Consider the following 13,169-nt stretch of genomic DNA (forward strand, 5'->3'; position numbering starts at 1 on the left):
TACAGAAACTTCGAATTTTAAGCAAATGCAGCAAAGGGATAAGGCGGATGTTTTGCCGAACGAGTCATAAACTGGTTATATGATGTAGAAATTTATAAAAATTTGCATCGCATTCAGATACTCGATGACACAGTCTTTTTCTGGCAGAATCTTCACCATGAACTTGCAGACGCATGCCCTAAACAAACAGTTATGCACAGTGCTATAGTCTCCTATATCGTGAGTTTTGGGCTGTGTGAATCGATGGGTTACTACTAGCTTGTTAAAGTGGCATGCTCTGCTTCAGTACTTTACACGTTCCCTGTCCTCAACCCATCGTGCATACTTATTGAAATGAAAATTTACAACTCGGTTCGGTGAGCAACCGGCCGCCGCAGAAGCATAGCCATGCGTGGTCGGAATTTCCGAAGAGCACTCAGGTAAAGCGGAAGTGAAACAGAGCAAAGAAAAGACAGTGCCAGGTTGTCTACCTTACACAACGATAATAAAGGGAAGCGAAAGCAGACACAGCCATGTCCAGCAGAATGAAACATACCTCAGGAAAATCATAAAATAATGTCGTTAGTGCAAAGGAGCGCATCAAACAAAAATGCCTCAATTGAAGAAAGTTTTTGTTTTCGCGTTTTTCCTATCTCATTCCTCTCCGCAATGAGAAGTACCACAAAACGTTCTGTCGAAAAAAAAAATGATGAACCCCATAATGTCCTATACCGTTGGGTGATACGCGCTTCAGTTGTTTGCCATCTGATTCGGCGCACGTGGTTTCTGAACTGTGCCGTGCATGCGCGGTAAGCAGTCCCACTGTAATCCACGAAATGGAACTCTGCTTTTACAACTCATTAAACATGGCTGATTCCAGCAACGATAAATTTGAAAAGGCGCGGAGAAATAAAAGAAGCGAATGCCCGTTCTTGTTGGTCCGCGGTTTGTCATAAGTTGCATTACTGGGTCATTGTGTCATAAGTGCAACAACGGCGTCTGATCTCTTGGCACAGGTGGGCCGTGGCGCGCGGGGCCACTACCATTGCGCAGCGGCCAACAGTCTGGGCCAGTCAAACAGCGACCCCCTCTTCCTGCGCGTTCAGTTCGCCCCAGTGTGCCACGAGACGCAGAAATGGATCTACGGGGCGGCCAGGCATGAACCACTACAGGTGAGCCTTCATTTCACTGCCCACTTTGTAGGGTGGCAAATGAAACTGAAACGTAACAGAAATACATGCTTTGCAAGGTCTTCGGAGGAATATGCCGCACAATAAAAGGGGCGTCGGTGTAGGCTTTGCCTTACGACTGTGTGTAAATGATCAGCTGTGTCATTAGAAAGGAAATTGGTGGAATGAACAAACGACGTTAAATTCGCTTCCGAGTCTCTCCTAGGCGAAGCTTGAGCATCCCTCTATTTTTTTTTTTTTTTTTTTTGTGCGCACAGGTCAATCTTTAGAAGCAAAATGGTGTTACAATTTGCAGACTAATTTATTTCAGTATGTTTGTGAAGCTATCTTACAGTTTGTTTCAAAATTAGTTAAAACGCTCCCCATTGTTTATATCCAAAATCTCGATTACTCGCCGTGAAAGCGGCCAAACGTGTGGGGTTCATAATAAGGGACAAATACGTTTTCCATGCTTTTTCGAAGCTGACAGTCCACACCGCCGACAACACCGCGTGATTGCGTGCGCTACCGAACGCACGCCGACCATGGCGGGCCGTGCTCTTGGAAAGAAAAAAACTAGAAGCGCTGACAACAAGCGGACATTTATTGATGCAATAATAATAACGCCAGCTGACAATAAAACACGCTAATAAAGCTAGGTCGTCCGACTCGCCAGCAAGGTTACGGGCGAATGTTCGCCCACGCTTGGGCAGGGGTTATCTCCCCGGCCGGACAGGACGAGCGGGCGGAAAATGTCCCCGAAGCTTCGCTTCGCCGTCGACTGCTGAGTCCCGCGAGGATGCGTTCGCTCGCGACGAGTTGCCGATGCCAACGACCCCGTCAAACCTCGCGTGCGCCATGACGAAGCCGTAAGTGGCGGTTGTACTTTCGCGACGTTGGCGCCATCCCGCTATAGTTAATGTTAACTGCCGACGCTTGCACCACCTCGTTATGCTAGATTAACCACCACGGATGAAAGCCAACTTTACAGGGGACGATGGGAGATTGTTCCCCACAAATATTTTTTGATGCTGGTAAAAGGCTTCGACCAATTAAAACAGTCCGTTTGAAATGGCTTAGACGGAGACAAGTCCACTTGTCGAAACGTTGGCTCGAAGTGCGAATTAAGGCTCCCCTCTCTCGTTCTACCCCCGTTTACAATTAGTATCTTACAATGTTTGAAAGTTTTCCCTGCTAATAATTTAAAAAGGTAAAGCTCATTTGTTATTCTGCTGCACCTAAATCTACTGCCTGCGAGAGCAGGAAATTTTTAAACGCATATATTTGTCGCCCATCGGTAGTTTAGACCATCACCATCAACATGTGCATAACAGTATGGCAAAATATGCTTCCTTTGCTTCACAACTAAGGAGTTATCACAATGCCGGACCTTGGTAAATATGAAGACTCGTTCTTGTTTACTTTCTTATGACGCTTGACCGACTGGGTTGTCTTCAGTGCGTAAAGTTTGTGGTAACTTTCGATTTATGCATGTGGAAAGGAAGCAACAAGCACCTCTTGTGTGCGCTGGTGCAAGCCTAGAATGACTTCGCTAAAAAACAAACGAAAAGCTACATGTCAAGAAAGTTCCTATCCCTTTTGTTTTCTTTCTCGCTCTCTTCTTTCGCAATGCTCGAATTCGATATTGCAGGCATTTTTCATCACATCGATCGCAGCTTTACATCTGATATCTGAGGCATGTAATATTTGTGAAGTAATTGCTCACGCGGTTGGCCAAAACATTTTAGAAGGGAAAACTCAGACAATGATTTCATTGTCATTGAAAAGCTATTGCGCATAATTATTCGAGGCTCATGTGCTGGTAGAAACTGGATAAGCTCCTGTACTGTAGCAGTACTCGCGGTGTCCGTGAGGTGTTGCTGGAAAGCTATGATTAATTTCCGGCTGCGCTTTCGCTACTCTGCGGGCGCAATCACATGGTCAACGTATCATAAACGCTTCTGCCAATGTGCCCCAGGATTTATAAAGTCAGCAAGCCTCAGTGTTTCTCTATGATGAGCTACCATATAAAACTGCCTTTTGCAATCATATACACCATATCATTATTAAGACATTTATTAAGGCATGCGCATGAACTGGGTACATACCAGTACATATATAGTGACTGCTTGTATGCGTGTGTGAAAGCAAGGCACAACAAGAGGAAAAAAAAAAGACAAAAGCCATGATAACTGCATTCATTACACTACAGTTTAGTACTTTTTGTTGTGTACAACTTAGAATAGCCGTCAAAGGAAAAGGGAGGGTGACTCTAGAAAACACTGAATTTCTTTTAATTCAAAGAGTAATGTTGAAGATCTATTGGTGCACTCTCACACAATGAAAGTTAGGCCGCATATATCTATTCAAGGATGCATAAAATTAGGGTGGTTAAATTGAAAGTTTTGCTAATCTTCCTTTGCACTCTTGCCCAGGCTTGGAGTATCTCTTAAACGCTGCAATTATTTAGCAAATGCGCGCATTCAATGAAGCTGATTGTTTAGCTCGTCCGCTTTTTCCACCATCTGCACCCTGCAATAAATGTTTTGGTTGCCGAACCATGTGATAACAAGAACCACCTCTGCTGCACCTTCTGCAGGTAACGTGTGATGTCGACGCCGATCCTCCGGAGGTCACTTTCCACTGGCACCTCAACCACTCGTTGGAGACCGCGATAACGCACAGCATGCAGGTACGCTTTCCCCGAATCGGCCGTTTTACTCGTTCACGCCGTGATAAAGACGAGATCCTGCGTTAAATGGCACAGGACAGAGTCAAGCGTGTAAGGCTTAGGATTAAAGTGACGACAAACAAAGTGGCTTATATCACGTGTTAAATTAGGCGCACAATTGCTAAGCAGGACAGGTCGGCCATTTTTTCGGTCTCCAGTATTCTACATCAACGCCGCTTTATTTTTTTTTATTGATATAACTAGAAGGCCATAAACCTTATTTTCCCGCAGCGTGGTCGTAATCGTCTTCAATACCTCATTTATATTTATTTATTTCTACTGCAACAAACACAAAAATTAAGAACAGAAATCAGGCGATGCTACGCCTTATTGTTTAGTTCACAATCTTCCGTACAGGGACGGTTCACAGTGCCCTGTGCTGTGCTGCTATGGATTTTTCAATGCACAAGACAGCTACAATAAAAACAGGCGCGATATGATAGCAATTATTACATGCAGTAAATGCAGTCGATGATTTTTAAATTTTTTTTTTCAAAGCGTGCAAGGGTTGGCATTTGGCCGCTGAAGTGCCCACTATTCAGCCTGCAGCATCGCAAAATGCTGCTAATGTTGAGAGACTAGGCAAATGAGTACACATATTTCTCCTTGCCGACGTTTACTGCGTCCGAAAAGAACCGCAAGTCAACGCCTCGGGTGTCTTGTACGAAGCGTTCACTCGTCACTTTTTATATGGTCGCCAACAAGTACGGCTACAGATAGCACAAAATGAAGCGCACAACCTCTTTGGCGGAGGCAGTTGGCCGTAAGTAATCGCAACTCGCCACCTTTCTTTGTGCCAAGTACGCAGCGCATATTTCTCTAACGTTTCACAGGAATTGTTCATTTGACGCCGATGCTCAGCTTGGTCTCGACGCCAATCGTCTACTCACACATCGCGCATGGCAAGGTATCTTCTGCGACGGCGGCCACTTTCACGCTACCTTGCGCAGCGGCGGTCAAGAGCTTCTTCGTTGGCAAAAGCGTTAACCGGGAAATAGTTGGCGGGTGAATGGGCGCTCACGATGAAACCACGTGCATCTCTCGTTTCTAACTAACTTAGCACCCTTACAATATCTCTAAAATGGCCTCTTAATAGAGAGTTTTAGCTTACTGCGATCCGCGATCCGCTACCGTGATCCGCCACCGTGCGTTCCACTGCACATGCCCAGACTCCCCTTGACGCCGATAGATGGCGCCACATACTGGATGTCGGTAAAGCCCCTTTAGATTTTAGATGTCGGCACACAGACCTGCCGCGTCGGGACCAATCAGCTTGAGCGCCCCGCCCATGCGCGGTAGAGAGTCACGGTGGCGGATCGCGGATCTCGGTAAGCTAAATCTCTCTAATGCAGTGAGGATCAAACTCGGCACTTCTCACAATGCGGATGCTCGAGTCCCTAGTCCCCCACGGCAGCGTGCGTTCGACGTAAGGAATGCGACGATGTCCGTCATTCACGCTGGATGGACCCCATGTTACACATGAAAGGTGAATTCGCATCCCTCAAGCACCCTCAATTTACTTCTTAGAATGCCATCTGATTCCACAGCTAGAAAAGAAATGCCGCTCCAATCAGTATTCAGCATTTTAGATTAACACAGCCGGCCCTACTTTCTTGGTATAATTTTTAAACACAAACTGGACTGAGGTACCATCAACATATCAGAATATATCACCAATAGTGTTATAATATTCGCTACGAAAGCCATTTAGGCCAGCCTGAGCGTGCCTCCATGGATATATGCACGGACACACCTAATTAGCATTATGCGACGACAGTGAGTTAGCAATACGTCTTCTTGCTTCTAACTGCTGGTCTTGTACTTATCTTCTCTTCATATTTTTTTTTACATACTTCGCTCTACACCTCTTTTCCCCATAAAGGTTTTTTTCTCAACTTCATTCAGCAACTGTCCTGTACTTTTTGTCGAGTCATTCATGACCATTTTCATATTTCCTGAGTCATTTGCAGCAAGTTCCATTTTTGCAGAGTCATTGCTATTAATTTTCTTTGTCATGCTGAGTCATATTAGTTATTCTATTTTTTTTTTCTGTGTAAGTCTTTGTAAATATGAATTTCACAAATTAATTTTTTGTGGATCTTTCCGTTGTAGCCACCTTCCGGCTTCTCTGTCCCGCTCCTCTAACGCGTGAAAAGGGGGCTTTCCATGGCTAGGCTTTATTACTTGTCAAAGGTGGCAGATTACAAATGTAAATACCACTATACATACTGGACGTCTCCTTTTGTGCCCAATGAGGCTTCTAACTTAATGCAATGTAAGCCGATGGCCCGTGAACAGCACAGCAGCGTTACGAAAACAGGCAACAAGTGGCATGGTGTGCGTACCGTAGTAGAGGACCATGGAGCAGAAAAAAAAAAGAAAGAAATGAAGAAAGTTTATAACACCGATTTTCAGGCAAAAACCTTTCTTGGCTCGTGGGCTGCGGAAATATTTGAAAGAAGTGATTACAAGAAATGTTGTCATGAACTGATGCCCAAAGAAAATATTCTGTCTCTACCGAGAACCTTATACGCTATCCCTCCGGTCCCCAGCCAAGCGCGCAAACCACTAGGCCACGCCGAGTTTTTTTCTTTATTGCATGAGAAAACTTCCGTAAAAAATAAAAACTTCATTTACTCAAACTTGTTCATTTCTCAAGTTACCGGGCTGCTTAATACGAGCCGGCCATATTCCTAAACCGACACTGCACCACCATCAAAACATCAAAATTCAGACAGGCACACACATGCATCTAGCTACGACATTCAGTTTGGAGGTTCTTCGCGTGCAGCATATGCACTTCTCACCAAGCACACTGTTCACAAAACGCGGATTCGGACGATCTTGGTGGCTCAACATGTCTGTCCATCATACGGCTTTTCCAAAGACTAAAAATTCCCATCATAGATCAGAAGTCATAACAGATTTTTCGTAAACGGGCAAAAATCTCATAGTATATGGCGTAATTTCAATGCCCTTCTTAAGAATTTGTTGTATATCCCAAAAGGACATAGCATCACGACACAGAACAAAGCAATGATCAATTTTTTTCGGGCACGCTACACAGACGGCCATTCACCGCCCAGGGCACAAACATCATCTTATCACGAAGAAATGTTTTGGCAGGCAGCGTCACTGTGTGTAGTTTGAAAAAGAACGTTTTTGCGGCTGCTTGCATGCCCATTCGCCTAACACACTTTAGAACACTGGTGTCCAAAAATCCCAGATAAGACTGCCGATAAAATGGTGTAAGGAACGAAGACTCAGTCATCTGATTCACGAGAGGCGATACAGGTAATTTAAAGAGAAGCACACAGTGAGGAAATTCAAAGTGTCAGCAACCTCCTTAAGTAATCCCCCTAAAGCCCTCTCACGAGCCTGCCCTGTCGGCGCGAATAAGTAAGGGAAATGAGGACTGATACGCCTAATGAGCACAGCTACAAGAAACCGGTGGTATGCATATTTGAAAAGAAAAAAAAAAACGGAAAACAAGTTGATGAACGAACAGGTAAACAAAGCCCATTCCACCAGACTCTAAGGGAAGGAACAAATTGTCATGCCGCATGGGCTCCCATTAAGCGGGCCACACGAATGTTGCAAATATTCTGTGTATTACTTGTACCTTCCTCCTCGCACAATACAGGACTTGAAGGACATACGTAAGCTTTACAAACAAAATATGTTACAGACCTGGGCCCTAGCAAACACTGCGAGTTCTCTACCCATCCAAGCCTGTGTTTGTCGCTGCATAAGTACAATGTGCAAATCCCAGTAGGGTGCACTGTTGCGAACTTGGTGCAGCGGAACGCCTTAGGTACTGAAGAAAACTACAGTCCCAGCATATGCCATCAGATTTGCTTGGCCTAGTGCCCCAAAGACCCAACCGAAAGCCCTCGGATTCATCTAAATTAAGAGCCGCGCTTGATACATTGCAGAACTGTTTATTCAAGTGTAAAACCTAAAGTACAGAACAAATCAGAACAAAAGGGGACGTCATCAGCGTAGGCTAAAACCGTAACTTCACATTGAGCCAGATAGAAATTACTGATAGTTTCACTGTTAATTATACTGAGACAGAAAGGTTCCAGATATAGGGCAAACAACAATGGAGACAGTGGACATCCTTGACGAACGGATGATTCCAGTGGTATTGGTTTCGTTAGCTCCTGATTAACAATTAGCCTTGTATAGGAGTTCTTATGGCCCAGCCTTAAGCAAACTTTTACAATTATTTGCATACTCCATGCCGGGCTAGCGAGAAACTGATCATAATTGTCCTTGTGTAACGTGAAAATAAAAGCAGCGGGTATAACGACGATGGAGTCAGAGACAAGGATATGATGATAGTAGCGATGACAATTACAGCACATTTAGTATACAATCATGATAGTAGCGATGGTGATGACGATAATGATAATAGAGATCGCAATGCCAACGGAGTTAGTGAAAACAGTCCTGTAAAGTGGCTTTCGCCATTTCCACTCTTAAGCAGATTTAAGCGCAGTCCTGTCTTTCGCGCGCGCGCGCGCGCGTGTGTGTGTGTGTGTGTGTGTGTGTGTGTGTGTGTGTGTGTGTGTGTGTGTGTGTGTGTGTGTGTGTGTGTGTGTGTGTGCGTGCGTGCGTGCGTGCGTGTGCGCGTGTGTGTGTGTGTGTGTGCGTGCGTGCGTGCGTGCGCGTGTGCGTGTGCGTGTGCGTGTGTGTGTGTGTGTGTGTGTGTGTGTGTGTGTGTGTGTGTGTGTGTGTGTGTGTGTGTGTGTGTGTGTGTGTGTGTGTGTGTGTGTGTGTGTGTGTGTGTGTGTGTGTGTGTGTGTGTGTGTGTGTGTGTGTGTGTGTGTGTGTGTGTGTGTGTTAGAGTAACATCGCCAAGACGAGTACGGGAAGGGGCGACTATACAGTTGCTTAGGCCTGAATAGTTGCAACGTACCTGCTGGCACCAGACGGCGTTTGGAAGTTCATCTCTGTAGGGAATTCTCGTTTCACGGCAGGGCCCCACGCGTTCGGTGGCGACCTTCATTGCGCGATCGGAAGCCGACTACGGCGCGCTGAGCTGTGAGGCGCGCAACTCCGTGGGGTCCCAGAGGCGGCCCTGCCTGTTCAGCGTGGTGCCAGCTGGACCACCAGAACCGCCGGGACTCTGCGCGCTCGCCAACCAGACAGAGGAGGCATTCCAGGTGAGCGGCTTCCGACTGGTTATTGCTTGTGATCCCTAGATCTTGCCTACATGGCTAATGGCGTGACTGCAGTTCCATTCAATCAATCATTCACTCGATTTAGCAACCCGTGTTTTTGACTTGGATTAGTGAGACTGCTATTCACTGCCCATGATCAAAGCCTAAACACCTATGCAATTCTTTCTTGTTAGCTTTAATACAGCATTTTTTTTTTTTTTACCGTTGCAATGTTCTTCGATGTGTAGAAGTTTGCGAAAAGTTTGATACTAAACGTTTTTCCAAATTCCTTAACGCATAATTTCAATATTCACATTTCAAGGCATTCACATTCGGCAAAATGCATATTGCATTTCCCCAGCAAATTGCAAAAACGATATAGCTTTGTTGACTGCTCACATTCTCCTGCAGGCCAGTAGTAATTCTCGCCAATTTTTGAGCCTAATTGTTTTAAAATATGACTATTGTAGCACGCGGTTAGTCCAACACGCATTCATGGTGTGTGCGTGAGCCGTGTGGCATCAGCGCTGTGACCGCTGAGGGTTCAGCGACTTCCCCAAATTTCTCACTAAAGTCACTGCTTCTTTTGTGATAGTCAATAAAAAGTACCAACTTTTATATGTTCCTTTTCCACGAGCCGAAATTCTTGAATTGTGGTTTTGCTTTAACAAAAGGGACCATGTTAACTTCCATGAGTTGCGCAATACCTCTTAAAGGAATGTGAGAGGTTAGAGTGTCAGTATGGTTCCAGTAACGTGCTTTGCTCACTAATGGGGGCTCATGAAAGCGAATACACGCTTGCCTAGCTTAAACGCAAAATCGGCTCTCACTAGCCTTCTGCTCAAGTAATTTCCTAGTAATATCTGTTTAGCAAAGCGTTCGACAGCATTGTTTAAAAGCTCACAAAAAATAAAGTCATTCGCCCAGTCCGCGAGCGTACGCCTGGTTATATGCAGTGCTTTTTGTGAACAATATTTAATAATTCAATCGCAAACATTTAGAAGCGTGCTTCTTGTTGTCGCTCAATGTAAAAAAAAAAAACAAAATTGCCAAATATTTTCCCGTCTTTTATCTTACATGTTTAACCCCGAGTACCTCCATGACTGCGTGAATAAAGGTGCAATTAGGCCAGTTCTGCGAAATTTCGCTAAATAACTTAAACCAATTCTCTTATTCAGACACTACTTTGTCCAGTTGCTAATAAATAGGTATGCTAACATTTTGCCTGTGATTCTTCAGTGGCCTTCGGGCCTAATATGGCGCAGTGAGCACGAAATGCCGGCATTGTTTACTTTCTATATGTGTAGCCACCATTAAGCGTAGCCGAAGTGAAAGACAAACACAACGGGTGCCATTGAGACACAGTGGCCGCAACACACAACACGTTGAAAGTGTTTCACGACTCTTTTTCATCCCATTATTTTTTCTTTTCTTTTTTTTCTTTCGCAGGTTCGATGTATCGAGGGTCACCACGGCGGCTTGCCGCAGCACTTTGTCCTCGAGATCCACGACAGCGGCGGCCGGTTCCGAGGAAACGTCACTTCCCCCTCCCCCTATTTCGAGGTGAGTCCGAAACGCCTCGTTACTCGACATACAGCCTCCTGGGCGCAACCGCCTGGTGAGGTTTTTATTCTTTATGTTTGTCAAAATGCTAAGAATAACAGCCGTCGCTCTACCGCACGCTTCGCAAGACTTTGTTTACCTTCGTCTTATCTATGATTCCGGCCGCGGGCTTTGCGGGCGAGTCTTGTTGCGCCGTAATGGAAACAGAACAGTGGCCGCCGTAGCTTAGAAGTATTCCGAGGAAGCTGGCCCTTTGCGATGTTATTACTGCTGTCGTCCGGTGGCCCGCGCTTCGTGTATTCGTCGTAAATTTCTTTTCTCTCCGTCTATTTTTCCGACGACTCTTCGGAGCGCTAGCCCTTTCTACTTATTTTTTTTTTTTCGGGCCTGCCTTTTAAGAAGTAAAGAACCGACCTGGGAAAGCAATTTTTCTTCCGCTCACGCGATCTTGTTGCGCGTCAAAAGTGAAACATATCCTAGAGCATATCATAGTTTTATATTGCCGCAGTGTTGCCTACAAACACTGGAAATGTATCGCTTTCCCGTTAAAGCCGATGTTGATCTTTTCTGCGAAACGACACAAGCACAGCAACGGATACAGCGTGCACTCAAATTAAATTTGTAGCAACCAAGAAATTGCCTCCAGTGACGCCATGGCAGATTTTTGCTCAAGTGAGATTCAGAGGGGTAGTGTGGTGTGAAGGTGGCTTACTCGAGAAAGCTTGGCTAAAACTAATACTGCCAACGATTGACGCTCGTGACTTCAAGAACAATAAAACTGCTGGTGCCCTCGTTCACACACGATTGCGCCATTTTGGATAGCTGTATCGCGCAGTTTGCGGCAACCCTTCTCCGTTTAATCTGTAATATAGTATTGCTTGTTCTTCTCAGCTCTCGATTGATTGATTGATTGATTGATTGATTGATTGATTGATTGATTGATTGATTGATTGATTGATTGATTGATTGATTGATTGATTGATTGATTGATTGATTGATCGATCGATCGATCGATCGATTGGCTGATTGAAAACTTCATTGTTCCACCAGATAAGGAGGACCCCTACCCCCCGCCCTCAGCACGCAGGCCTAGGGGAAGGGTGCCATGACCTTCGCGATTAGTAGCAGACAAAGAGGTCTTGACTCTTCACGGCTTCTTCCGCCAGGTGGACGGCTTGTTGCTCTGGAGCAGAGACCTCGCTCCGTAGCAGTGCTTTCCGGGCTTCTCTACAATTTATATCTGCGTTAACACCTGGCGATTATGTGCTCAAATGTCCCTCTCGCCCCGCAATTCTTGCACTTATTGTCTTGTCAACATTAATCTGGACATGATATGCCCGAACTTGGTTTACGAAGCTCTCAGCTCACAGGCGCCGCCATGAAACTACTTCTCTATTGCTTAAACTTTTATATGGTTGTGCCATCAGTCTCCTCCATAACATAAATTTTCAACAATCTTCGAACAGCTTTGCAAACGCTCTTCCATGCTGCGGCAGTCGGGCAGCTCCACAGTTAGCCGGAAGAAGAGAGCTCGGGCCTTCAGTACAGTGTACACAGAAACGACTGAAAAGAAATATGCAGGGGTTTCTCAAAAATACGCGAGAGAGGAACTAATCTAATTAGAAAAACAATCCGACAGTTGGCATCAAGCGCGCTGCTTTGTTGTCCATAGAGTTGAGAATACAGTGGTTTACGGAATGGGAGCTTTTCTCAGCTCTTTCTACAACATGTGACGTCGGAAACATATCGTCACGGGAGAAGAATGACGATGACGAAGTGGCATGCTCGTGCGTGGCAGCGAAGAGGACGAAGTGCGGGTTATTTTCGTCTCCCGATTGCCGCTCGCCCGTATTATGCCATTTATTACCTACTTTCTTATTTTCCTGTAAATATATTCAGTTTGCGTCTCACGTTACGTTACCATGCCTCCTACGGGTGTCTCGGTGATCAGTAAGACAAGGAGAACACGTTAACGAGTACCCTTAAGGATGAAAAATAAAAAAGATGTGGCATTGCTTGTTCCGATTGGCAGATTATAGCACAAAATTCCGGGCGCTTCACAGCTTTCCACGAAAGGCAGGAACAACTGAACAAAAACGCAGAGCGCTTGATGTCGCCTGTCTGGTTGTTTTTCTAGTTAGACCAGCTACTCTCTCGCGTATGTTTGACAAACCCCTGAATATTTCTTTGCTGTCGTTTTATGTACACTGTATTGAAGACAGAGGTCGATAGAAGAAAACTTCGCCTGCACAATTACAATGTATCGCGGCTTATGACTTTTATACACATTCTGCTTTTATGGCTTCCGGTAAACTGGTGCAGAAATATTTGCGGAAACCGTGCATATGAAATTGCAGATTGCGCCGTGGAAACAAATAATGGTCTCTACTGACGAATTAGAACGCAAATGGAAAGCCTGCTATCCACGATCTAGCTATCAAAGTCAACCTCTCAGTCAGCGCACGTTTATGACGATTATGCTGATTGCTTACAAATAATTCAGGCTACCACGCATTCATCTGCACGACTGCCCCATTATTTTTTTCATTCCAACAAAAT

General features: G+C 45.1%; 1 protein-coding gene across 2 annotated transcripts in view; it reads left to right on the plus strand.

Moving 5' to 3' along the window:
- The window catches only part of LOC146185531 (nephrin-like), a 177,868-nt gene that overhangs the window by 150,169 nt on the left and 14,530 nt on the right, over positions 1–13,169 (plus strand). For both annotated transcript variants that reach the window (XM_084606481.1, XM_084606482.1), the window contains exons 7-10: positions 996–1,151; positions 3,748–3,840; positions 8,865–9,050; positions 10,497–10,610. In XM_084606481.1, coding sequence (XP_084462607.1) covers positions 996–1,151; positions 3,748–3,840; positions 8,865–9,050; positions 10,497–10,610 — 549 coding nt within the window. The remainder of the gene's footprint in view (positions 1–995; positions 1,152–3,747; positions 3,841–8,864; positions 9,051–10,496; positions 10,611–13,169) is intronic.

This window comes from Amblyomma maculatum, chromosome 6, assembly GCF_055883805.1.
Source record: "Amblyomma maculatum isolate TAMU_Amacu chromosome 6, ASM5588380v1, whole genome shotgun sequence".
In the NCBI taxonomy this organism is placed as follows: Eukaryota; Metazoa; Arthropoda; class Arachnida; order Ixodida; family Ixodidae; genus Amblyomma; species Amblyomma maculatum.